Below are 27,713 nucleotides of genomic sequence, written 5' to 3'. Positions count from 1 at the left end.
AAACAGCGATTGGAGTCGAATTCTGGCCTCTGGGAATCATTCTGGTTCTGGAAATATCTCTATTAGGCTTTATGTAGCCTTTTTAGATAGTTTATTATCTTGGAATTTAAGATAATATCGAAGGTAATTTTAGGGGTCCGGGTGTCTTTCTGATTCAGAAAATACCCATATTGGATGAGGATTAGCCATTTTAGGCTGTATTCTAGAACTGGATTCAAGGTGAAACATCGTCGAACCACCACTTCGAATTTTTAGAAGCGATAATACGACTCCTGTTAAAACGCTATTTTATGTTTGTTTCACCGCAGCAAACATAAAATAGCGTTTTCACAAGTGACGCATTAGGTATTACCGAGTCTTGTGCCTTTAAAAATGCGGTGTGGTGGCTCGAAGTCGGTAATTCGTGGCTTCAACACCGTTTCGCCTTAAAAATGTCATCTAGAGTCGTAGTTTGGCTTCCAAACACCATCTCGTTTCAGGAAACACCCATATTAGGAGTATTTGGCCATTATACAGTCGAGTACATCTCAGAAACGTAAGAAACATTATCGATAAGATGAACTGTATTTTAGGGATCGTCCACATTCCACGTGAACAACTTAGATGTGGTAGGGGAAATGCGAATTTTTACACTTGTCCACGAGAGGGAGGAATGAGGTAATGGTAATGGCCACGTGGACACGGCATTTTTCCAAAATAAATGCAAATCGGCCAAGAAAATATATTGGCCCTTTATAAAAAAATCTACAGATAGTTTGATTTTAGAGTCGTTTGTCAGCTATATTTATATATAACTATGAAGCTCTGTAACACCAATTGGTCTTATTGATATTGTTTTCTTATTTTTTGAGGTGGATTCGATTGGTCAAATATCATACAATACAGATGTTTTCAAAACCGTAATGATGCCCAACTCCGACCCCAGGCGTCATTTTGAAATTCAAAATGGCACTTTCGGGTTACCCGATCGCAGCTTAAAATGGTTAAATAGTGCCTAGGGTGGGTATTTTTGGATCGAAATAAAGGCCGAAAATTAACTTCATTCAAATTCTTAAATATATAAAATTTCTAGAAATGTCACTCGCCTTCCATTTGTAAATTATATGTAAATTTTATTGCTTTGTTACTGTTTTCGTTCATTTTTGGTCTCTTGAAAGCAAATTTTATCTTCCTTATTTTTATCCTCGGTTGTTTTTAACTTCATACGCGTTATTAGATTTTTTGTTTTTGCCTTTCTCCTAGAAAGGTATAGCAATCACTTGCAAAACCGAAGATATAAAAGTGCTCCAAAGGTCCGAATGGCATATATCACTCGACTCAGCTCGACGAGCTGAGCATTTTCTGTATGTATATGTGTGTGTATGTGTGTGTATGTGCAGATTTTTATTCTCACTCATTTTTCTCAGAGATGGCTAGACCGATTTTCATGAAATTAATTGCAAATGAAGGGTCTTGGTGCACCCTTAAGATCCTATTAAATTTCATTGTGATCGGATTTTTAGTTTAGAGGTTTTGTATCAAAATGTAAAAATCATGAAACATCATTATCTCAAAAACTACACTACCGATTTGAACAAAATTAGTTTCAAAGGAACGGGCAACCTGAAATACCATTAAATTTTAAATATTATGAAGATTGAACTTGTGGTTCAAAAGTTATGAAAAGAAACGTGTTTTGAAGACTGTTCAAACTCACTCATGTTTCTCAGAGATGGCTGGACCGATTCTCATAAAATCAGTGTCAAATGGAAGGTCTAGTTGCCCCATAAAACCCTATTGATTTGTTTTGCAATCGGACTATTACTTTGCCTGTTATGTTTAAAAAAGTGTAATCCAGCTATGAAAAGGAACATATTCCGAAGACTACTTGGACTCACTCACTTTTCTCAGAGATAGCTGACCCGATTTCCTCAAAATTAGTGTAAAATTAAAAGTCTAGCTGCCTCATAACACCCTATTAAATTTTACTGTAATCGGACTGTAACCTCGTTTGTAATGTACCGAAATGTGAAAATCACCAAACTTCATTATCTCAGAAACTACACAACCGATTTGATCAATATTATTATAAGATGAGCGGGCTAGCTGAGGGTTAACTGATGAACAACACAGGTTAACAGAATCTAAAAGTGGTGTCTTTAAATTCAAAAGGGTCAATGTTTGGTTTCTATGCATCATCTCGATTACTGAAATATCCATATTGAGTATTATTCGGTCATTTTCGACTGTTTCCTGGAAGTTGATATTTAGTAATTTTAAATGGTGCCTGACGTCAATTGTTAGCTCCTTGCATCATTCTGGTTCCAGAGATACTCATATTGGATAGCATTTGTTTATTTTAGGCTGTTTTTCACAAACCGGTAGTCGCCATTTTGGATTTTAAAATGGTATTTAAGATAATTTCTGGCCTCTATGCGTCATTCTGGTTGGGTGGGATACTGGGTGTTATTCGATCATTTTCGGTTGTTTCCCAGGAACCGGAAGTCGCCAACCTAGAATCCAAAATGGGGTCTGTGGTCGATTTCAGCTGCTGTGTATCATTCTAGATCCGGAGATACTCATGTTAGACGGGTATCGGCCATTTTTGGCTGTTTTCCAGAAACCAGAAGTTGCCATCCTACAATTCAAATTAGTGTCTGAGGTCAATTTTTAGCTTTTTGCAACATTCTGGCTCCAGAGATACTCATATTGGGTGGTATTTGGTCACTTTGGGCTGTTTTTCAGAAACCGAAAATCGTCATCTTGGACTTTTAAATTGCCTGTGAAATCATTTTCTGTCATCTGAGCGTAACCCTGGTTCCGAAAACAATCATATTGAATGGTATTTGGTCATTTCAGGCTGTTTGCCAGACACCGGAAGTAACCACCTTAAAATTCAAGATTGTGTCTGTGATCAATTTTTAGCTTCTGTCCATCTTTCTGGTTCCGGAGATACTCATATTTAATGGGAATCGACCATTTCAGGCTGTTTCCCAGAAACCAGAAGTTGCCATCTTACAATTCAAAATGCTGTCTGAGGTCGATTATGGATCAAATTTGTTACCACTAAAAACATTTACCTGCCAAATATGGTTCCATTTAGTTGGTTAGTTCTCGAGATGTGCAGAAATTTGTGTATCATTTGTTTTGAACCCCTCCTTTCTAGAAGAGGGAGGGGTGTCGAACCATTATGGACATATTTGTTACCCCTAAAAACATTCACATGCTAAATTTGGTTCCATTTACTCGGTTAGTTCTAGAGATGTGCAGAAATTTGTGTTTCATTTGTATGGCACCCCTCCCTTTCAGAAGAAGGAGGGGTGTAAAAATATTATGGACATATTTTTTACCACTAAAAATATTTACCTGTCAAATTTGGTTTTATTCAGTTGATTAGTTCTCGAGATGTGCAGAAATTTGTGTTTCATTTGTATGGAACCCCTCTCTTATAGAAGAGTGAGGGGTGTAAAACCATTATGCACATTTTTGTTTCCTCTAAAAACATTCACATGCTAAATTTTGTTCCATTTACTCGGTTAGTTCTTAAGTTGTGCAGAAATTTATGTTGGAACCTTTATCGGCACCAAAAATCCCTACATACAAATTTTCACGTCGATCAGTTCGGCAGTTTTCGAACCTATATGGATCAGACAGACAGACCGGCTTGCATTTTTATATGTATAGATTTCAACATCAATATTTTAGAACCTAAAGAGTTAATCTGCCCATAATTCAGAAATTGGCTAATATGCCATAGGCATCAAATCGAGAAAAACGCATTTGAAAGTTTTTCGTCGGTACAACATATTTTGACTGTTCATGACAACTTTTTTATTGAGTATATCACCCTTCATATATGCTGGAACCTTGCCGTTGAGTTGAAACAGAGAAATCTGCAGAAAAATTCCATCCGCCACGTATTTTTAACACAGTAGCCGTTTTTTCAATTATAAACGAAAGGTCACTTGACAAAACGGTGTGCAATTTGGCTAATGTCCATACGATGTGAATTATATCGTACTCGTTGGTGATGAGAATGGTTTTAAATTTAATAAAACAACACGGAAGCACAAGTGAGGATGAAAAGGACGACGAGACAATTGTTACGTGCAGCAATTTAATAATATAACGAAAATATTATTATTCATGGTTATCTCACAATCCACTGTCCTCTTTTTTCTCATCAAATCCAAAATGAAATCTGAATCTCTCTTTATTAATATTACTCCTAATCAAAGAGCTAAATATCATTTTTTTAAATGAAAAGATTTATGACAGAAGGAAACAGTCACACGTTTTGATCATTGGGTTTCGCAGTACAACAAATAAATGTTTGTAGCTTAAAATATTCTTCGTGGAAAGTCAAATTTGATGCAAGGGCCTTACGATCGCTCACCTGTCGCCAGTAACCACTAAGCTATAACACACTTTCGTAAGTTAGAAGAAACACAGTTCAGTAATAATACCGTGGTTCGTGAACATGCCACAGGTTCATATTGGATATTGGATATTAGCCAAATTCTCAATTATTTTGGATATTAGCCAAAATTGTTTCACAATTTTGACAATCGGCTTCCGTAGGGACCTGGGTCTGACCGCTAGGTGGATTAATTTAGGTTTTTTTTCGTAAATGTTATAGTTAAGTTATAATCAGGATGGTTTTCTCTTTGATTACTTCTGGGTTTTTGGAATGTTTTTCACCACAAATTTTTGTATGCATTCTTCAGAGACGTTTTGAAGGTTTTTGAAGTTAATTTGGGATACGTTTTTGATTGTGGCTTTCGACCTAGAATGATGACTTTTTTGTCCACGCGGAATGTTGGCGACCGACCAGATCTTCTTTCTCAACTGCTCGAATAATACGTAATTTTTGCTCCAAAGTCAATGGAATACATGTTTCACGGTTCATTTTTCTCAGAATTATGACACAAATTATTTGAAACAGGTATAACACTTGGTTGCCACAGAAAATTGATCAAATAAATAGAATTCATAAAACTATACACATGCAAGGACACAAAGTACAACTGAAAATGATGTTTCGAGTAAATTTTCTGCAACTGGAAGTACTCTATTCTTGATTCAAAGATTTTTTTTTAAAGCGTGATAAAAACGAAAAATAACCGTGAGAAAACCGAGCGTGAAATTGGCGAGTAGTGATAAACACGACTGTTGATAAAAGCGAAAAAGCACTGTAGTTTATTTAAATGCAATTCTTTCAAAACGTTAATCATAATATAATTCATAACGATTGCATTATTTAGCTCACATCCCATTGGATCTTTTTCCTGCTATATATTATACAATACTTTCTTCTTGAGATATACAATTTTAGAAACTTTCTAGGACATTACATGCAAGCTACGCGTCGCTGTTTTATCAATTAATCGGATAAAAATAGATACCGCAATATGCAAAGTTTGTTATTTATAAAAAAATAACAAAACCACCGCTGCAAAACCCAGTTACAATAATAACAGCGTGTCGTGACTTGATACCGTTAAGTCCAATTACTGACTGACATAAATCATACTTGTAAAACGTGCTCCTGTTCATGGGTTGCCTCCTATTTTTAGCATCCTGCTCTGCTCCGCTTAATAAAACTTTGTCCAATGTATGCCAAACTTGCAGAGCGCGATGCGCCTACGAATCTGGATCAAAATTTTGTCCGCATGCAAACAGGATGCTATCAAAACAAAGGTCGAATTATCGTGTCATGTGTGTCAAAGGTCATGCAAGACAAGTACCGGCTGATAGGTAATCGCAATTCGAGTAAAACAACCTCACGTGTCGTTATACCTATGAACGGAGCCGCAGCGCTAACCACGTGGGGTAAACTCTATTTGCAGGAAAATGCACGCAACCTTAACGGCGTGCATTGGATAGGGAATGACCTTTAGCAGCTAGGTTTTGACACTAGTGAACTCTATAGTTCACAGCTTCTATTCAAGTGAACACTTGTTATTTGAAATGAGGCATTTGAAATGCAGTCAAGATATTGGCTATCGACTCTTTCTTGTTGAAGTTTTGAAGTAGAATACTTCTCTCAGGAAGTTCGGCTACATAGGGATGCGAAATGAAAATCTAAAACCGAAAAAAGTGAAAAATATGTCCAATTTCAAATGCTAATAAATCGGTTGGTATTCGATGGATTTCCTTCCTTCTTGCAGCAATAGATTGGAAAATCTTCTAAGATTCTTCCCAAAATAAGATAATTGTAATTTTATTATTCACACTATTGTACTATTGAAAATAGTCAAGGCTTGTCAAAACGAAAAATTCGACCTCTGATTGGTCGTTATATGCTTGCTTCCCAAGCACGGTCGACAGGATTATATACCTTGCAATTGAAAACATGCTATTTGGCCTATATAAGAGCCTGTTTCAGCCGGAGCCGCTCATAGTAGTTCTAGACAGCGACAACAGCAGTCGTCCTTCCTTAGCAGCAGCACTAGCCCTGTGGTTGGTCACCACGTCTCAGGAGCAGCGCGGTTTTTCTCAGCGTGTGTCGCCAGACAGCCATTATTCCCCCCGTGTTGGGGCAGCATGAAGATTGCCATCTGGAAATCCAATTTCGGAAATCAAAATGCCTTTTTCAAGGCAAATAAACAAGTCATTGAAAGTTAATAATTTTTGTCAACGCAAGCAAGCATTCTGTGTTGCATCCTAGCAATTCAAATTTGTCGCACCCGTCCAATTTACTGAATGTGAAATAGCTTCCACAGTGCATGTTGTCCGTGTATCTTAATTCCACCAATGTTAGGGCAGCTCAAAGGTTGTAATTAGCAACCGATTTTGAACAGCAAAATGCTTTTTTCAAGGCAAATAAAAAAATAAGTGGAGGTTAATAATTTCCTGGCATCAACACACGCAGACATTCTGTGCGGGATGCAATCAAATTCTTTTGTAGTTGTCTAATTTTCACTTTATTTAGTAAACCCCCCACTGTAGGGGTAGCGCAAAGGCTGCGATCAGCATGACCAACTTTGAATAACAAACGGTTAACGTTTATTAACTAAAAATTCATCCAATTCAAAACAGGTTTTTGTCTGAGTACAATAATTTCCACAAAAAGACATTAAAAATTTTACCGCATTATTAGACGCGTTTCTCCAGTCATGCCTCGTGAACGTGAAGGTTCCCTATCACAGACATAGATTTCGTGCTCCAGCACGTTACAACACGTGGAAATTGTCTTTTTACTAGTCCTGCCCATAATTCAAAAATTGGCTAATATGCCATTTTTACCAAAATCGAGAAAACAGTTTCTCGTGATGGTACACACCCTAAACAAGGTCCCTACGGGAGCCGATTGTCAAAAAATGCATTTGGGAAGGCAGCAAACGTGAAACAATTTTGGCTAATATCCAGAATAATTGAGAATTTGGCTCCAATATCCAATTTGAACCTGTGGCATGTTCACGAACCAGTGTATTATTACTGAACTGTGTTTCTTCTAACTTTCGAAAGTGTGTTGTAGCTTGGTGGTTACTGGCGACTGGTGAGCGATCGTAAGGCCATTGCATCAAATTTCACTTTTTCACGAAGAATATTTGATGCTACAAGAATTTATTTGTTGTACTGCGAAACCCAATGATCAAAACGTGTGACTGTTTCCTTCTGTCATAAACCTTTACATTCAAAAAAATGATATTTAGCTCTTTGATTAGGAGTATTATTAATAAAGATAAGATTCAGATTTTATTTTGGATTTGATGAGGAAAAATAGGAAAGTGGATTGTGAGATTACCATGAATAATAATAATAATACCATGAATAATAATATTTTCGTTATATTATTATATTGCCGCACGTAACAATTGTCTCGTCGTCCTTTTCATCCACACTTGTGCTTCCGTGTTGTTTTATTGAATTTAAAACCATTTGCATCACCAACGAGTACGATATAATTCACATCGTATGGATATTAGCCGAATTGCACACCGTTTTGTCAACTGACCTTTCGTTTATAATTGAAAAAAAAAAAAACGGCTACTGTGTTAAAAATACGTGGCGGATGGAATTTTTCTACAGATTTCTCTGTTTCAACTCAACGGCAAGGGTCCAGCATATATGAAGGGTGACATACTCAATAAAAAAGTTGTCATGAGCAGTCTAAATATGTTGTACCGATAAAAAACTTTCAAAGGCGTTTTTCTCGATTTGATGCCTACGGCATATTAGCCAATTTTTGAATTATGGGCAGTAGTGCAATGCAACATTTCTTTGAAGTGTTTTATTATTCTCGGGTAAGAGACTACGAGTGCATTTATTGCATTTATTGAGAAATCCATCGGAAGTGTATTCAATGCTATGTCTGAATATATATGAACGCCAAATACAAGCGTGATGCTCGGAAACGCGCGAAGGACCAGCATGGGGGAAGTGCATCGAAGAAAACAAGTACCAGTACGGAGGTCAATTTAAAAGCAGCCAGAGGTAACACGTGTCCAACCTCTGGTTGGGACGCTGGAGAAGGGCCTTCTACTAGAGGTAGGAGAAATCGAACCATTTTTAGGACAACCAAACAAATGAATTGAAGTTTTAATATTTTCTTGTTCTGAGCTTTAACCAAAAGTAAATTAACTTAATTTGAATTCACATGTACATATACTCTGACTGTTGAAACTTGTTTGCGCCGCAAAGAGTTTGTACTTTTCCTGTTCAGTGAGGTCGTATTTATATGTGCAAACTGAAATTGAGTAGTACTTCAACTTCGTTTGCACAGAATTTTCAATACTGCCAATGAGCGGTCAACATGTATTTACTAGGAAAAATGACTGACACGCAAGCAGCCAATGAGCGGTCAACATGTATTTACTAGGAAAAATGACTGACACGCAAGCAGCCGGGTTATCTTACTTGTAAAAGTATTCTACTTCAACCTTGCGGTCGTGGCTTTGCACACAACCTTCCTGTGATTTTTATATTCTCCATAAGCTTCTTTAAGACGGCAAGGGCCAAAATTAAAATCTCACAGTTGCAATGGAATCTGATATCTCGTTTACTAAATCAGCATGTTATAGAAAAAGAAAATGAAAATAATGAGACATAACTTTGTTAAAAAAAAAATTTTCCTGCTTCTTTAATAGTACACTTTTTGATGAATTTTCTAAGCCAGTGGGTCGTTTGTTGTTAGTTTGTTCAGTGTGTTCGAAGTGTCTGATAATGCGCATTGTTTTATGAAACAATTTCAATCGTCTTCGCAATACTGATTTTTCCATAGCTTTTTAATCATTGATCTGTGTTAGACCATTTAGACTAAACAATAACAGTTTCGAAAAAAAAAAACTCAATTTTATACTTCGCAATGACTCAACAATGACACTATGCTAGTCATGTTTGTGCATTTGCCATAATTGTATGCACATGCTTGACTTGGATGCTGACCGGTTCGTTCGATAAGGAAATTTTGCTCACAAACACATTGCCTGTGCTTGCCGGCATGTTCCGAGGCGCGTGTTCGAAGAGTAATGCGGGGCAAAAGTTCGCATCTAACTGAGAAACAATCGAGCTTCTTAGGGGCCATCCACATACCACGTGGAAGGGGGGGGGGCATGTGTAATGTCCACGGTCCATACAAAATTTTTCAGAATTTATATGAGCAGTTGTCCACGGGGAGGGGGGGAGGGGTTTGAAAATCGTTTAAAATCTGTCCACGTGATATGTGGATGGCCCCTTACAAGTACGATGAGTGGAACACAATGGTTGTCAACTGGTTCGATTCGGGGGAAAAATATGCGTAGCTGGTGCATTATATAAACGACCAATGCGAACTTTTGCCCCACATTACTCTACGCGTTTTAGCCTGTTCAGTATACTCACGCACTGGATTTCGGCTAAACTTTGGCTACCCGCAAAAAATCCAGGTAAACTTTTGTGACAATATTTATTACCTGGATGACTTCTAGACAAAACGCATGAGAGATGATCTTTTTTACCCCTTGCTTTGTGAATGTATTGAAACGATAACGTGCTTCACAATTTTAATTCTTTTTTTGTGGCCAACATATCGAGTAAATGTATTCAAAACTTGCATAGAAACAGAAAACACACTTTTCGTAATAAGATTGTGAATCATTCTAGAGCAGATAAGTGGTGGTAACGACTCGTTTAACGGCTCTGTAATCGTTTATGCGGGGTGAGTCAGAATGTATGCGTTCTGCCCTACCCGTAGATTTCTTGTTCATCTTTTCCTTGTTCGCTGTGTGCGCTGTAGACGGGGTACCCCCGTTGGCAGCTAGCACCAGCCAGTTGCTCGTTAGTTACTATCAACAGCTGAGGCTGAAGGTTTCGTCGGTGTGCTTTCCTGAGGAAAGGTCAGATCTTTCATTGAACGCAGAGAGAAATCAGATTTGTTATTCCGTTCAGCATTGTAGCCATAGGTGAGTATTGTTTCTTAGATATGGTGTTATCAGTTTGATTCGGAAAATTCCGTTCGGCGTTTATATCAGCGTGTTTTGCGCAGTATTTTTTCATATCGTCACAAAAAAGTAGAGCAGACACTTGACTATCGCCTAACAGAATGGTGTAGCGGGAAATCTCGGATTTTTGAAAACAGTGTTAAATAATCACATTAAATGATTCTGTTGAGAAACACAGCATGTATCAGATTACTTACCGGTCGAAACTGAAACAAATGTTATCTGCCAAAGCCGCATGTCTTTAAGAACAACACACTGCATAGCAAGGGTTTCCCTATAAGGGCATCAAAGGCCGCGTTGATTATCTACTAATACTGCTACATGAGCTGCATAAAACAGAGCAAGCTATCCATTTTCAAAACACCTGCTTAGCAACTCTGCGTTGGGGATTTTTTTTGCTGATAGGTACGTCATTTTCGTTAATGTTTATTTTGTCTACAACTCAGTCATGAACAGTAGATAAGGTGCCGGAGAAAATCCCAACACTTAGATCAACAAAAAAATTTTTTTTGTTGTAATTAGCTTGTAAAATTATCCATAACGCACACCGCTACGCACCAGTATAACTTTAGATTAGCTGGGGTGCCGATAATACATAACTAATTGAAAATAAGAGATTGCGATTAAAAATATTGCAATATCCTGTACAAATGTTTTGAGCGCATAGTTGAAAACTCAACATAGAACCAGATAATACTAACCGATCGGTTTGCTTGTTGTTGATATGCCTCACTCAGGGAGAGCTTCACTGCCTCACGTTCAGTTCATTTCGAACCTTTGTCAGTCGAACAGAATAACAAACACAGGATTACATGGTAAGTTTTACTCAGTCTAGCTACAGTTAGAACCGAAAGCAATTTACCGTGAAAAAAATATTGTTCGGTATGGTCAGGTACAATTCGTGACATGCACAGGAGAAGTGCAGATTGCCAAACAGTCAGTCAGTCATTGGCCTAGATTTTCTTTTGATGCACCTCTTAGGGGGTGTTGAGTAATCGTTGTCCACTTTGCACTGTGGAAGATGACTAACTGATGTACCTAGTTTTTGGTTCGTGCACCTTTTACAAATAAAGGGATTTATTTGCTCTCAATTTTTTTTAGATAGATTTCTTATAAACAATGAGTGATAAGTTACAAAAGAAAAAAAAAAGTTTTTTGTGTTAGTGGATAGCAAAATATATCAACAGGTGAATTCATAAACGTCAAAGTGTTTTTTTTGTGATATCATTACTGATTGTAGAAGTGATTTTATTAAACTTGACTAACCAAAGATTTTACGACAAATGTGACCATGAAAAACAAGGCAGATGATAGGTATAGCAGCGTTACAGTTTCTACCATCGTGAGGCATTCTTTCTCTACACTGCCTCATCCATTCCGCGGTGTTAATTTGATGTGTATATAGTAGCTGCTATTGTGAATTCATCCGCCGCAAGTCTGGGTGTTCACCGGCGAATCGCGAATATGCGATGCGCGTAAACACACATTGCGGAGAGGCGTCATTTAAAAATGACGAAACAAAAATTTGAGGCTTTTGAGGTGAAATCGTCGAAATGAGAATTGGGCTGTCCAGAGCGTCGAGAGTAGTTGCTATCTTATCACAAATATGAGTTCATAGACAAAATTGAGCCTATCTATACAAAGCAGTTTAAGTTTCATGTCACTATCGTTGGAATGCCCAATATATAAGCTTGCTTGCAATAATTTTAACAACCTTCATCTATCCACAGGTATGTTGATTGATTGCTATATAGTATTTTACCGACAAAAAGCAAAATTGTCTTAGATTGGAATAAAACTTGGCATGTGAAAGTACACTTTTTGTTCGTAGACCTCAGTATATCTTTAAAAGTGTAATTGTTAAATTTTTTTTCGTATCTGAAGAAACGTTTATATCAAGATTTGGACTTCGATAACCGTTCAAAATTAGGTAGACTTTCATATTTCCAGGCATCAATCGAATCGTCAGTTTAATAAGTATTGTATATTATTTGCTATGATAAGTATCAGAAATCCACGCCAAGATTCAAGACGTCAAGGGTAGACACCGCCCGCCTACAAAAAAAAAATATTCTCTTCCCAACATTGGAATGGAGTAAAATTGATTACTTTTTACTAAAGTGACCAGACGTTCCGCATTGCGCGGGACAGTCCGGCGTTTCAACGAAATGTCCCGCGTGGGAAAACGTCTCACGAAATGTCCCGCGTTTATCTGACTCGGCCCGCGCGCCTTTGCAATGTCCTGCGATTTCAATAAAATTGAACCACCAGATGTCACTTATTTTCACTGGGACGGTCGTCGGTGTCGAGTTTCTTTAAGCCAAATATCTTAGAAATGCATGGAACGTCATGATCTGGTATTAACATAAAAAAATGACTTTCTTGGACTTAAACTGGGGCCAATGAAGAGTTTTCCAGTTCGAAAATTTCTAAGTCTCAGAGAGCCCGTTTTTGTCGAAATTTGTTTTCTAATAACACTAGACTTCGACGTTTTATGCATTTCCAAAGCATTTGCATACAAAAGAAGTACCGTAAACTGGGGTGACATTGATCACTTTTTTGAATATATATCTTAAATAGTTTAAAAATATACTGAATGCAAAATTATTTGATATTTTTAAAATGAGTACTGGCATGCATTGAGCAAGATCCAATCACCACTTCAAAAGTTTAGCAATGCTCTAAATTTTTTTCATCAATCATCATTCCGGGGTGACTTTTATCACTATTGTTTTGATGAATTTGAAGTTAAACTTTGCTACCTCAACAAATTTGAACAATCTAAAATGACCTGAATGAGTTTATAAATATGAGAAGCAATCTGGGGGCTATTCACATTCCACGTCAACAGTTTCTGTTGACGAATTCCCAGGATCCATACCAATTTTTTAGAATATGTATCACCGATTGTCCATGGAGAGAGAAAGGGGTCTAAAATCACCAAAAACTAATCCACGTGGAATATGGTCGCTCAAAATCCCTTTTTTTTTCAATTCATATTTTAGCATGGGAAACACTCTTCGAAAAAGAGGTAGAGTTATCAAAGTGACCTCGCTGATGAAAGTCACCCCAGTTTACGGTACCAAACATTTCATGAACTTCATCAGTCAAAAAAGTGAAACTTTGACCGATTTGAGGCAATACTTCTCGAAGTCCGATTGAGCTGAACTTTTGTTTTGTTTAAGAATACGTAACTTTTGAACCTTATTGCTAAACGAACTTCAAAGGTCAATTTTCATTCAAACAAGTCATTGCCATCCTACCAAGCACGTGTGATTGTTGACCATCAATGACTTAAATTGATGTCCCGCGTTTGAGCTCTAATTATCTGGTCGCTTTGCTTTTTTTTTTTTTTCTTCACATAACATTTATTTGACACGGCACAAATACAATTTAATGTTTAACGGCGCCAATTATATCTGATGACTTAAAAACTAAAGCAAATTTTTTATCCTCGCTGCCGACTACGAGCTGAAATTAAGTCTAACTTAAAACTAGCATGGGATTTCCAATCAGTGTTTTGTTGTTCAATGGTCGTCTGATAATCGTCGAATGGCATGTATGGATTCGTTCTGCTGAGCCACGATGTCGTGAGTTGGGACAGAGGCTCGTAGTCCTTGGGTCCTGGTTCTGTTGTGCGGGGTCTGGTTGCTGGTTTTGTGCTTAAGGTTCAAACGTGTTCTTGTCGTTTTGTTGGGTGTAGACGGAGGGGAACGGGACTAGACTGGGGCGTGGATGGATTTCAGGAAAACGTATATAAGGGACATGTAGGATAGGTCACGGCTCGCCAAGACATCACGAACAGGAACAGCCGGCTGTCTACCCTCGGCCTGCAGGGAAGCTATTAATTTAGACCTGGCGTCACGGTGTACAGGGCATGACCAAACCACATGCTCTATGTCGTGATAACCTTCACCACAGGCACAGATACCACTTTCCCCGAGCCCAACACGACGGAGGAGCGCGTCAAATCTATAGTGATTGGACATAAGCCGGGACATCACGCAAATGAAATCCCGACCTACATCCAACCCCTTGAACCACGGGTTCGTCGATACTTTGGGGATTATGGAATGTAACCACCTTCCCAATTCCCCTCTGGTCCAAGCATTTTGTCAGCTGATGATCGTATTCTGACGTACAAGTGCGAAAAATTCATTAAAGGCAATTGGTCTTTCATAAATATCACCGTTTGTTGCGCCCACCTTAGCCAAAGAGTCCGCTTTCTCATTACCCGGTATCGAGCAGTGAGAAGGGACCCACGCTAAGGTAATCTGAGTAGATTTTTCGGATAAAGCACTCAGATGTTCCCGTATTTTCCCCAGGAAATACGGAGAGTGCTTAACATCTTTCATCGATCGGAGAGCCTCAATGGAACTGAGACTGTCCGTAAAGATGAAATAATGGTCCGTGGGCATTTTTTCGATAATCCCTAGGGTGTACTGAATTGCAGCTAATTCTGCGACGTAAACAGAAGCAGGATTATCGAGCTTATGGGAGACGGTTAAATTGTTATTGAAGATACCGAAGCCAGTGGACCCATCAAGAAGTGATCCGTCAGTGTAGTACATATTGTCGCAGTTGATGTTTCGATATTTATTGGAAAAAATTTTAGGGATCTGCTGCACGCGTAAATGATCCGGGATTCCACGAGTTTCTTCTATCATGGATGTATCGAAAAACACAGTAGAATCAGAAGTATTTGATAAGTCGACACGATTTGGAATATTCGAAGAAGGGTTAATATTTTGGGACATGTGATTGAAATACAATGTCATAAAACGGGTTTGAGAATTAAGTTCGATTAACCTTTCAAAATTTTCAATCACGGGACGGTTCAAGACCTCACATTTGATTAGAATACGAGAAGACAGGCTCCAGAAGCGGTTTTTCAATGGTAGTACTCCAGCTAAAACCTCCAAACTCATCGTATGGGTCGACTGCATGCAACCTAAGGCGATACGCAAACAACGATATTGTATTCGCTCCAGTTTGATCAAATGTGTGTTTGCTGCGGAGCGGAAGCAGAAACACCCGTATTCAATAACAGACAATATCGTTGTTTGGTAAAGCCTTATAAGGTCTCCTGGATGGGCTCCCCACCATTGTCCGGTTATTGTACGAAGAAAATTCACTCTTTGTTGACATTTTTTCATCAGATACCTCACGTGACAACCCCAGGTGCCTTTAGAGTCGAACCAGACACCAAGATATTTGTGTACCAAAACCTGAGAAATCGTTTTACCCATTAATTGTGTTTGAAGCTGAGCAGGTTCATGCTTCCTAGAAAAAACTACTATCTCAGTCTTCTCCGGAGAGAATTCGATACCTAGCTGTAAAGCCCAAGCAGACAAATTGTCCAAGGTATCTTGCAATGGTCCTTGCAAATCGGCAGCTTTGGCTCCTGTAACAGAGATTACACTGTCGTCTGCAAGTTGTCTTATCGTGCATGAATTTGCCAGACATTCGTCGATGTCATTTACATAAAAGTTGTAAAGAAGGGGGCTTAAACATGAGCCCTGGGGAAGACCCATGTAGCTAATGCGAAAAGTTGCCAAATCGCCATGCGTAAAATGCATGTGCTTTTCGGACAACAAGTTGTGCAAAAAATTGTTCAAAATTGGAGAAAATCCTTGTCGGTGAAGTTTACCCGAAAGAATGTCAATAGAAACGGAATCAAAAGCCCCCTTAATGTCCAAGAACGCAGACGCCATTTGTTCTTTACGAGCATACGCCAGCTGAATATCTGTTGAAAGCAACGCAAGACAATCATTCGTCCCTTTGGCACGGCGGAAGCCAAATTGAGTTTCTGATAGTAGACCATTTGATTCGACCCAGTGGTCTAAACGACGGAGTATCATTTTTTCCATCAATTTCCGGATACAGGATAGCATTGCAATCGGCCTATAAGAGTTGTGATTAGAAGCTGGTTTCCCTGGTTTTTGGATGGCGATCACCTTCACTTGCCTCCAATCCTGCGGTACAATGTTTTGCTCCAGGAACTTATTGAACAAGTTCAACAAGCGCCTCTTGGCATTGCCGGGTAGATTCTTCAACAAGTTGAATTTGATTCTATCTAATCCAGGCGCGTTATTGTTACAGGACAGGAGGGCAACTGAAAGTTCTGCCATCGTAAAAGGTGATTCTATCGCGTCGTGGCCCGGAGACGCATCGCGAACAATATTTTGCTCAGGAACAGAGTCCGGACATACTTTCCTGGCAAAATCAAATATCCACCTACTTGAAGACTCCTCGCTTTCGTTGACCGTTACGCGATTCCGCATTCTTCGGGCTGTGTTCCAAAGAGTGCTCATCGATGTCTCCCTCGACGTCTCGTTCACGAACCGACGCCAATATCCACGTTTCTTTGCTTTAGCCAAGCTTTTAAGCTTGGTATCAAGCTCCGAATACCGTAAATAGTCGCCAGGTATACCTCCCGTCTGGTAGGCCTTAAACGCGTCGGATCTTTGCGTGTAGACATCGGAGCACTCTTGGTCCCACCACGAAGTGGGAGGCCGTTCTTTGATCGTTACGCCGGGATATTTCTTCGTTTGGGCTTGCAACGCGGCGTCGAGAATCAAGCCCGCGAGGAGGTTGTATTCTTCAAGTGGTGAATGATGTTGAATCGACTCGACCGCTTTTGAAATCATTTCCTCGTATAACTTCCAATCGACATTTCGTGTGAGGTCATACGGAATGTCAATTGGTCGCATGCGAGTTGACCCGTTAGTAATTGAAATAAGAATAGGCAGATGGTCGCTACCGTGAGGATCGAGGATTACCTTCCATGTGCAATCCAACCGTAGCGACGTCGAACATAAGGATAGATCCAAAGCGCTTGGGCGCGCTGGAGGTTTCGGGATACGTGTCATTTCACCGTTGTTTAAAATAGTCATGTCGAAGTCATCGCAAAGGTTATAGATTAAAGAGGAGCGGTTATCATTGTATGGGGAACCCCAAGCCACGCCATGAGAGTTGAAGTCTCCCAAAATCAAACGTGGCGAGGGAAGAAGTTCTATTAAATCAAAGAGCAGCCGTTGCCCAACCTGTGCTCTGGGGGGAATATATATTGAGGCAATACAAAGCTCTTTACCTTGTATTGTCATTTGACATGCGACAACTTCGATGCCTGGAATCGAGGGGAGGTTAATACGATAGAAACAATAGCACTTTTTAATCCCTAAAAGTACTCCTCCATATGGGGTGTCTCGATCAAGGCGAATAATATTAAAATCATGGAAGTTGAGATCAATATTTGAAGTAAGCCAAGTTTCACAAAGGGAAAATGCATCGCATTTGTTTTTATTTATCAAAACTTTAAACGAATCAATTTTTGGTAAAATACTTCTACAATTCCACTGTAAGACAGAGATAGAATCCTTCATATACGCAGTTGAATTAGGCATCGAAGGATACAATCGCTGCAAGGAGAGGCCATTGGGCAGTCAACTGCTTCAAAAATGATCTAACTGTTGGGAGGAATGCTGTAAGAAAAATTTTAATTGGATCGGGTACATTGAAAGTTTCAAAAATCCAGTCCACAATGTCAGAAAATTTCACTAATCCAGAGTTTGTTTCATCAACTGGGAGTGTAAAAGGAGCAACTGGGGTTTTAGATGTTCCTGGCAGTGCTGGGAACTCCTTCTGGGACTTTAAATTTGCCAGCCCAGGAGGAGTTTGCTTCGGTTTTTCCGCAGCACTGTTTGGTTTGTTTGTAACCTTCATTTCACTTTGAGAAATCTTAGGACCTTTTCTGGGAAGTTTAGGAGAGGAAACACTTTTCCTCTTTCTAGACTCCCCAGGATTGGCGTAAGATGCTCCCGCTGGTGAATCGTCAGAATCGGTTTCCTCAGAGGGCAACAGATCGAAGGGGTTCGAAGTAACGGGAGAAGTGGTAACGGTCTTCTTCAGCATGTCAGCGTAGGAACGCTTTGAACGCTCTTTGAGAGACCGTTTTATTTTATCCCTGCGCTGCATGTACACCGCACATGTCGAGAGCTCATGCAGATTTTCTCCGCAGTGAATACACTTTTCAGCGTTAACACTGCAAGAATCTTCCGCATGAGACTCCCCACACTTGCCACAACGTGCCTTATTGCAGCAGTAGGCGGCTGTATGGCCTAACTGCTTGCAATTCAGGCAGTTCATGACGCGGGGCACGTAGAGCCTCACAGGGAGACGAACCCGGTGGATCGAGACGTGGCTTGGTAGTGCAGACCCGGCGAACGTAACTCGAAACGAGTCTGACGGAGTGTATACTGTTTTGCCACCGATGATCGATGCTGACCGCAATTGCTTGCAGTCGAGCACCTTTACTTCGGGACACGTTTTGTTCTTAAAGCACCCTTTGGCACTTTGCAGTATACACTCGACGGACAGACTCGAATCGGTTATGACACCGTCGATCTCCACGTCTCGTGCGGGTATGTAAACGCGATACTCGCGTGTGAAGAGCTCAGAGCAAGCTATATCGTTGGCCTCTTTCAGGTTACCGACCACGACACGGAGCTTGTTAGGCCGGACCTTGGAAATTTCGGTCACGCCCTTGTACTCCTTCGTCAGGTCTTTAGAAATCTGCAAGAGGTTCAACTTTTTCGATTTCGGTCCTGCCTTTGGCCGAAAATAAACAGTATAGCTGCCCTGGGCTCCGTCTGGGTAAAGCCTGGGGCGAGGGGGGACTGAAGAATGAACAGGGGAGAGGGGAAACAGAAGGGTCAGGGTCAGAGGGGTTCGGGGATGGTGGCGCGGGAGGCGAGGGATCTACATCCATCGCGCTATGTTTAGCGCACTAGCGCTGACAAGAACACGTACCTTTTTATTTCTCCCTTCCAGTAGTTGGTTGTCCGATCGTTCGAAGTAGCAGCCGTTACAGCCAGCAGCACCAATACAGCAGCACCAAACAGCCACCAGCAGCGAGCCAGGTGTGAGATCACTCCACACAGCGATACGACTCGCTGACACTGATGGCTTCTTCTTTTTCCTCGTTTGTGTCTCGTCCACTGCTGTAGCACAATCCAGCCAGCAGCCAAATCGGCTTACGCACCAGCTGGCAGTCACGATGCGAAACAGTTGCACAAAGGAACGACCTTGAACCCGGATTTATTTCACTCGACCAGGCAAACAATGCCAACACTTGTTCACACGTCTTTTGTTTTATACTCTATCGGACCGATCACCAAACACGTCCAGTACTGATGCGTGTTCGGCACAGAATGGTCGCTTTGCTTTTTACAATATTTTCAAATAATTCGGGTTATGTCGATGTTTCCCCAAACAATATTTATTTAAAATGAATATTGGTATGTACCCAAGAAACCTCAATGATTATGGGTTAAGTTTCTATCGTTTACTTTATGAAACAGATCCGAGGATTCTCAAAGGTCCCATGAGATAAATCGGGGTGAAAAGGAAAAAGATGGTTTTTTTTACTGAAAATCATAGACCTTTGGAACTTACTTTACTTACTTATGTACTTTCTGGCGAAACATCCCTCAGAATTTCTCTTGCGTCACAATTTTACACTAAGGCACTCGGTCCATGGCAGCTTGTCCACTTGGTCCAACCACCTAACTCGCTGCGCGTCTTTACGTCTAGTACCGGCCGAATTCGAGACGAACACCATTTTTTTGCGGGGTTGTTGTCCGACATTTTTACAACATGTCCTGCAGGTCCTCCTCGAGCATTGTCCATGCCTCGTGCTCGTAGAGGACTACTGGTCTCATGGGCGTCTTCTACTTCGTACGGGGGCGAAGTTTACCAGATCTCAAAGTTTTGTGGAGTGTGTAGTAGGCACGACTTCCAACTACAATACGTTTGCGGATTTTAGCCACTTCGAACTAGACTCCGTCGATCACTACGCTGCTGCCTATGCGAGCCTTATCAAGGACGGTTCTCCATGGTAGCATATAATTGGTCTTCGATGTATTCACCTTCAATCTAACCTTTTCTGCTACATGTATGAAACTTTTCATATCTCTACAGGTTGATAGTGTCTTAAACGCCCTTAAAATCGAAGTGGTGCGTGGGGACTTGGCATTTCGAGGATCCGCCGCAGCGTAAAGGTTTTGTTCATTGTCGATTGCCCATCCACAAAATCAGCTTGAAAACTTCCCACAAACTTTCGTGCTAGCGGCGGGAGACAACGAAAAATGATCTGGGAGAGCACTTTGTGGGCTGAGTTGAGATTCGTGATCGCATGGTTGTTCTCACATTCCAACGTGGCGTCCTTGTATATTGGGCATATTACTCCCGCCTTCCACTCCTCTGGTAGCTGTTTCGTATCCCAGATCCAGACAACCTACCCGGGTCCAGCTCGATGAGCTCCGCTGCGATGCCATCCTTACCAGCTGATTTGTTGTTCTTGAACTGCTTGATAGTATCCTTAACTTAGGTATCGTGGGGGCGGTATGTCTCCCTCATTCGCTATGCTGACGAAGTCGTTCCTCCTACCATCCTGGTTCTCTGCCTTTGCACCATTCAGGTGTTCATTATGGTGCTGCTTCCACCTGTCGATCATCTCACGTTCATCCGTCACGATTCCTCTATTTTTATCCTGAAAAGTTTAGCTCGCGACACAAAGCCTGCGCGGGATGCGTTTAGTTTTTTGTAGAATCTACGTGTTTCTTGAGAACGATCCTACTGCTCCATTCCCTCACACTCGAAAAAGATGGGTCTGTTGTCTTCGTTTCTTCTAGAATCGTCTCGTCTAGAATCGTTTGACATTCCTCGTCGAACCAACCGCACCATCCGCTGCGTTGTTAATGGCTGCTTTCACAGTACTTTAGTAATCCTCCAGAGGGGTTTTGGTAAGCTCTCCCTTATCCGGCAACGCTGCCTCAAAGCTTTGCGGGCAGTTAAAGTCGCTCTAGATCATACCATGACGGGCGACGGCAGCGAACGTTGTTGTCAGCCGAAAGTCTTTGTCGCATTTTAACCATAGATAGTGGTCCGAATCGACGTTTGCGCCACGATAGGTTCGGACGTCGATAATATCCGAGAAGTGCTTTCCGTCAATCAAAACGTGATCGATTTGTTTTCAGTCTGTTGTGGTGATCTTCAGGTGTACCGATAAGGGAGGCTTTAGGTAGGTACCACGTATAGCCTTTTTTTTGAAGGTGGCGAACTTTCCAATAATCGTTCTGAATTCCTCCTCTTAGCTAACTTTTTGACGTTCATGATTTTGACGTCATGCCCTTATCGTCATCGTTACTTCCTAGGTGAGGGTTGTGCACGTTAATGATGCTAACGTTGAAGAAACGGCCACTGATAGCCAACTTGCACATTCTTTTGTCGATTGGCCACCACCCAGTCACGTGCTTCCGCATTTTTCCCATCACAATAAAAACTGCCCAGCTCGTGTGTGTTGCCGCAGCTCCGGTAGATGGTGTAACCATCTCTGTACGTATGTACCGATATTCCCTAACAGCATACCTGCAGATCGTACGACTCGTGGAGGTGCGAGATAGGAATTTTTGAGGACCGGAGCTAAGATTGACGCTCCTTCCAGGTTGTCAACTCACCATTTGAATCTTCCATTCAAACTTTACTTTGAAAAAATTCAATATTTTTTTTGGCATTTTGAAACTTGTTCTATCAAGTCGATAGTGCTGTAAAACCAGTAAATATTTATCAACACTTCTAATTCCGAATTTTTAAATAATCGACTGCCTAATTTCACCCTATTCCCCGGTGCTATTATTGAAGCTAATATTTACTATGAAATTTTCTTTGGTTACCATGACGCGTCGCACATGTAATGCTGATCTCTTTTGTAGTTTTGTGGTACAATTCCGTAAAATTTAATTTGAAGTGAAAAAACAGTGGTTTTCATTCAAATTGAATTCCTATTAACTAGACTACAAAAGTTAGTTATACCAAAAGTTCAATTGGACTGTGGACAGTATCGAATCGGGAGGTGTGATGTGAGAAGGCGGGCTACCGTATTTGTACTCTGGACCGTGCGTCCTTAAGCATGGGTTGAAGTGTCAAATCATTAGGTTTGACTCTTTCAAATAAAAATATTGGGAAAGTAAACACTTTGTTTTGTCCACTTACTTTATGTTATTTCTACAACCGTGCCAACATGTGCTCGTGTCTTGAATACTATCTCATAATTTATTTCTTCAAGAGAAACTTTTCAAAGGGACGTATAGAAAAAACTGTTGTTCATTACTTGTCATTTTTGATTTGACTGAAATTTAGTACAAACGTCCCTATAGGCTGAAGATGTCATTTTGTGCAATTAGAATTTTTTTAAAGACTAAATTTTGGAAAAGGATTACGGTGATAATAGTATTGATGATAACAAATATTTGTAGAGCTAGAACGGCTGGTCTGATCGAAGTGATGTCTTCGATAAAGTTTTGGATAATAATTGCGACTTTTCGATCAAACACACATCGCGAAAAACAGTGTTTTTTTTTAAAAAAGAATCAAAAAAGAAATTCAAAGTGATATATTTTAAGAAGCTTATTTTTAAAAAATCTTGGTTTTCATGGCTACTCAAAGGTTAGCTTAACATTTTTGGTTGTCTGATCATAAAGAAATGAGAAAAAAAATCTCTATAAAAAGAAAAACATAAAACCAGAAAGGTTTATTTGATTAGTGTGATATCTTTAGCAAAGTTGTAGACAGTAATTATCCTTCCAGAAAAAAATAAACATTGTAAGATAGAAAAAAAAATCAAAAATATTTCAAATTAAACTTCTCAAACCCACTTTCCAAAAATCTAAGTTTTCTCTACGAAAACTGCTTTCAATGTTCCTAAAGTGAGATACCATTAACACAGAGAACTTTGGGCTGGCATAAAAATTAAATTTACTGAGCTGAGCACATGTTAATGATAAACATATTTTTAGAGCCAAATCGCTTTGCTTGATCGGTATAGTGTTTTCGGCAACGTTGTGAAAATAATTTGGTCCTTCGAAAAACAATATATAAAAGTGGTTTTTAGAAACTTAATTTATAATAATATATTTTTACAATAATTTTTTTTACATAGAATTACGTCTTACGGCAACATAGGGGTGCAAATTGAAAAACCGAAAGCATAGAAAGCATCACGAAGTTGTCCACTTTCAGATACATAAAACTCAGTCAGTTTTCAATGGATCTCATTCATTTGTATAGTATTCGATTGGAAAATTAGCTATGCGTTCACCAAAATGTCATAGAAGGGCCCATGATTGCTTCGTAGTCACTTTACAAAATAATCAACGAACAAACTGTCACAAAATTGGTAGGATTGGTTTCCATTCAAAACTTGGACTATCTAGAAAAACGAGTTTGAAAATTTAAAACTTCCCATTCTTATTAAACCTATCTGGGTCTGTTATGTACTAACACTTTTGAAAACACGTAAAAGCTAGACCATGAATCATGCAATAAATAGATTAGAATCAAATTTCAATACATGGGAACAAATTATATCCTTCTGTAGTACTGTGGATTATACTAAGTTTTACCTCTATTTGCAATATATCGTTCTGTTGTTATTTCGGCAGCTTTTCTTATCATTTTCACAACTTTAACAACTATCATATTGTCCATAACAGCTAGCAGATAGACAACGGAATATAAGAATACGTGCGAAAGAAATCAGATTGCTTGAGAACATTTAGATACAAAGAAAAAGAAAATGAAGACTTTTTGGAACAGTCAAAAAGCAGCGGTTTTAGATTGCGTCTTTGTGGTACATCATGAAAATGAGTTTTTTTTTTTGAATATAAATTTGATTAGTAATTTTTGTAACTATTCAACGAAAACTTTGGTGAATACAAATGTTCCTAGTTCGGCAAAACAAGCTTACTTTACAAGGTACAAACATCATACAGTTATCTGAGTGGTGGAGTGACATTTGCAACAATTGATGAAATCTTTGATTAATCAGAATTCCTGCAATGAAAGGCGTCAGTTAATAGGATACCTATTTAAGTTCACTCTGTGTAATAATACGCACAAAAACTTATGGCAAAAAAGCCTATTCTAATTGTTAAGACTACCGCGAACGTATCAAACTTGCAACGTGATTATTGCTCGCGTTATCTTTCTAATTTATCTCTTTCGTTTGCAGGTTTACTCGCAGCGTTGTATGCGTACCTGCAGCTCATCGCCGGAAAACGACTGATGAAAACCAAAGTGTGCCTTCAATGAAGATCTGCTAAAGCGGACACCGACAACCGGAGCAGTCTCGAACTTGAAAACGGATCTCGAATCAACACCAGCAAATCATGGATATTCTCGGCAGCACAACCGCCGAAGCCCTTCACGCACATTCACTGGAGGTAAACGTTACACGTTTAGTCGCCGATAGTGAATACAGTATGAGCAAAAATGAAGCTAAACTGCTGGCGATATTGGCCCTGGGTGTGGGGAGCTTTTTGTCCGGAATTCTGCCACTTTTCTGCTCACAGCGCAACAGGGATCGCTTTCCGGTGCTGATCTCCTTCCTACTTTGCTTCGGTGCAGGAGTTTTGTTGGCTACCGCGTTGGTGCACATGTTACCAGAGGTTCGAGTTCCGCTTCAGCAGTATGCTGAAATAATTTTTTGTGTAGGATTTTTCTTAATTTATACTGTGGATGAAATAAGTCATCTGTGTGGCGTCTCTGGCGGACACGGACATAGTCATGGAGACCAAGGCGAACAACTGACCGTTGCTGGGAGGCGACTAAGTCGTGATTCGCTGAGCGGTGACCAAGATCGCTGTTATGGTACCAGCGAAGAAACCAAGTTACTAAATAAAGGGTGAGTTGTTACCAATATAAGCAGAATCTATATTAAATTTATTTTATATAATTCTATAGAGAAAGCAGCAACCTTATTCAGCAGCGACCGTCCGATAGAGACGTGCCCGAAATCAGACCAGTGCGCTCTAACGATAGCATTCCGAGGGTGATGGTGGCCGCATCCGGTGATGCCTCGGAGCAAGTAACTGGTGTTTTCAGTCTCCTGCTGGCTCTGGTGGTGCATTCACTCCTCGAAGGTCTGGCTATCGGAGTACAGGACACGGCTCCCAAGGTAATGCTGCTGCTGGGAGCAGTGAGTGCCCACAAGTACGTGGTAGGTTTCTGTCTTGGAGTAGAGATTTGCTCCCACGGAAACCGCAAACGTTTGTCGCACATCCTGCAGATTTTAACGTTTTCCATCGGATCGGTTGCCGGCATCGGAGTGGGCATGGTGCTGGACGATATAGGGCAAACTTTCAACATGCTTGTTATACCGGTTCTTCAGGGGGTCGCTGGTGGTACGCTTCTGTACGTGACCGTCAGCGAAGTGCTTCCGCGGGAGCGTGGGAAACGCAGCATTATGCGCTCGCGTCAGGTTGGCCTTCTGCAGCTTTTTGCAGTGATATTAGGTTTTACGGTGATGTCATTTTTAAGTCTTTTGATAAGTGAACATTAGTTTGAGTTTAATGTAGGATTTTTATTGCAATTAACGAGTTAAAATTGTATAGTAGGTTATAGCTAATGTGGGAAGACCAAATAAAAGCATACGCAAAATGTGCCAGTCCGTTCGAAAGGTAGCATGTAGAACAGCGTGAAATTTGGAAAGTAACCGAGCGATCAATTAACTTTCTCCTTGCCGAAAATAACTCCCTCGTGACCTTGACCTAAACTGGTTCGCTTGGTAAGAAGAGCTGCGGGAGCAAAATGATCGAACATAAAATCAGATGATTGATTTATCTTTGCTTTCCCTTCGTGCTTGCTGGAATATTAAATGATCATGTGGTATCACTGACTGTGAATGTGATTATCATAACTTAAATGGACGTCGAGCGGGTCTATATTTAAATGTAATCGATGCTGTTAGCCACTAGTGGAGGAGAATAAATCGTCTATTTTTGCATCTTTGAACAGGAAAAATTATCAGTAACTTAGCGATAAATCACTGTTAAATTTTTTTTCTGAATGTCGCAGATTTTTCAATCGATAATGTTGTTTAAAATAACTCACAATTAACCCTCGAAAGATAATAATATTTTAATGTGCGTAAAAAGATAATCAAGCATCAAATTGGCGCTTGACTTTTAAGTAATCAAAATAGAAGTTTTTATTTAAAGATTATTGAAGAATGATCATTATGTTGTTAACACATCGATAAATAACAGATACTAAAATTTAAATTCCAATAATTCTTCATTGATTCAGAAAAAAAAACAAGAAAAAACGACGCACTGTCAGTAAAAGTGGGCCATATTGCTGTTGCGAGGAGTCAAATAAACGTAGGCTGTCTTTCCAGGGTTAAGAAATGAAATTGAATTGACATCATGACAATTTTTAAAAAGATACAATAAAAAGAAAAGAAAAAGAGACAAAATTAGGATGTAGAAAGAATATTAGGGAAAAACTTGAAAACTAATTGATTTGTTATTGAGATGCATTTAAACAGGATTGAAGACTCTCCCAGCTGGTCTCGAGGTACGATGCTGTCCTAACAAGCCAGTCATCTCAGGTTCGAGTCTCGGCTCGGGAGAGACTGTTAGTGTCAGTAGGATCGTAGCGCTAGCTCCGCAATTGTCCTGTACACTTAAAAGTTGGCTGCGAAGTCTGTGTATAATAAACAGAAGGTCGAGTTCCGATACGGAATGTAGCACCAGGGTTGCTTTTTTAAACAGGATTGAACTAAATTCTCATTTAGGCAACATTTCAGACTATTAACTATCAGTTTAAGAGAAATGAGTTACAGCTAATTATGCTCTATAATGGTTTCCTAACAAAACTGATTAGACTGATACGTGTCACGCTTGACGGTTTCACTTCAAGCGACAGAGTAGCCGGTGAAATATCGGACGCTTTATTACCGTGCTGGATCGAAATCCGTACACCTAAGCACATGATAATGTTCGACGGTCAATATAAAATCAAGAAATCACATATTGCTTTAAACTGACATGTTTAGTTATAGGTCTACATATATTTTATTGCTATTTTCCAGTAAAATGATTAAAATCACTCCGAAACTCGAAAAAATCATGTTTAAATAGAACATGTTTTGAATCGAAATCCGTACACAGTTTTTGTCTGAATCAAAACCCGTACACTTTTGAATCGAAATCCGCACACACGCGATATAGACTGAATCAAAGTCCATACAACAATAAATCAAACTCCGTATAGATGAAGAAGTACAAAAATGAACATCTTTTATTTATAATTTATCTTTAAATTACCGAATAAGTATAGGAGGTATGAGGATCAACTGGCTCCTAAAGTTTCACACGGTTTTCTAATTTTTGATATCAGCTGAAATAGTGCAATTTTCGTAGCGTTTCGTAGTAACCGGAACGCCGGAACCTCTCGAAGCTTCCCGGT

At 39.8% G+C, this 27,713-nt stretch overlaps 1 protein-coding gene across 3 annotated transcripts in view; it reads left to right on the top strand.

Moving 5' to 3' along the window:
* Nucleotides 1-25,956, top strand: part of LOC129730723 (zinc transporter ZIP1) — a 57,978-nt gene extending 32,022 nt beyond the window's left edge. Inside the window, exons 1-3 of one of the 3 annotated variants that reach the window (XM_055690273.1) lie at nucleotides 10,220-10,364; nucleotides 24,475-25,146; nucleotides 25,206-25,956. In XM_055690273.1, coding sequence (XP_055546248.1) covers nucleotides 24,632-25,146; nucleotides 25,206-25,803 — 1,113 coding nt within the window. In that variant the 5' untranslated portion in view covers nucleotides 10,220-10,364; nucleotides 24,475-24,631 and the 3' untranslated portion in view covers nucleotides 25,804-25,956. Of the gene's footprint in view, nucleotides 1-10,219; nucleotides 10,365-11,090; nucleotides 11,219-24,474; nucleotides 25,147-25,205 lie in introns of those variants that run through there. The other 2 variants (XM_055690274.1, XM_055690275.1) reach the window with 2 other exon arrangements.
* The last annotated feature ends 1,757 nt before the right edge of the window (nucleotides 25,957-27,713 follow it).

The sequence above is a fragment of the Wyeomyia smithii genome, chromosome 3, assembly GCF_029784165.1.
Source record: "Wyeomyia smithii strain HCP4-BCI-WySm-NY-G18 chromosome 3, ASM2978416v1, whole genome shotgun sequence".
Lineage (NCBI taxonomy): Eukaryota > Metazoa > Arthropoda > Insecta > Diptera > Culicidae > Wyeomyia > Wyeomyia smithii.
The sequence above is the reverse complement of the archived record's forward strand: the minus strand, read 5'-3'. Positions and strand labels throughout refer to the sequence as shown.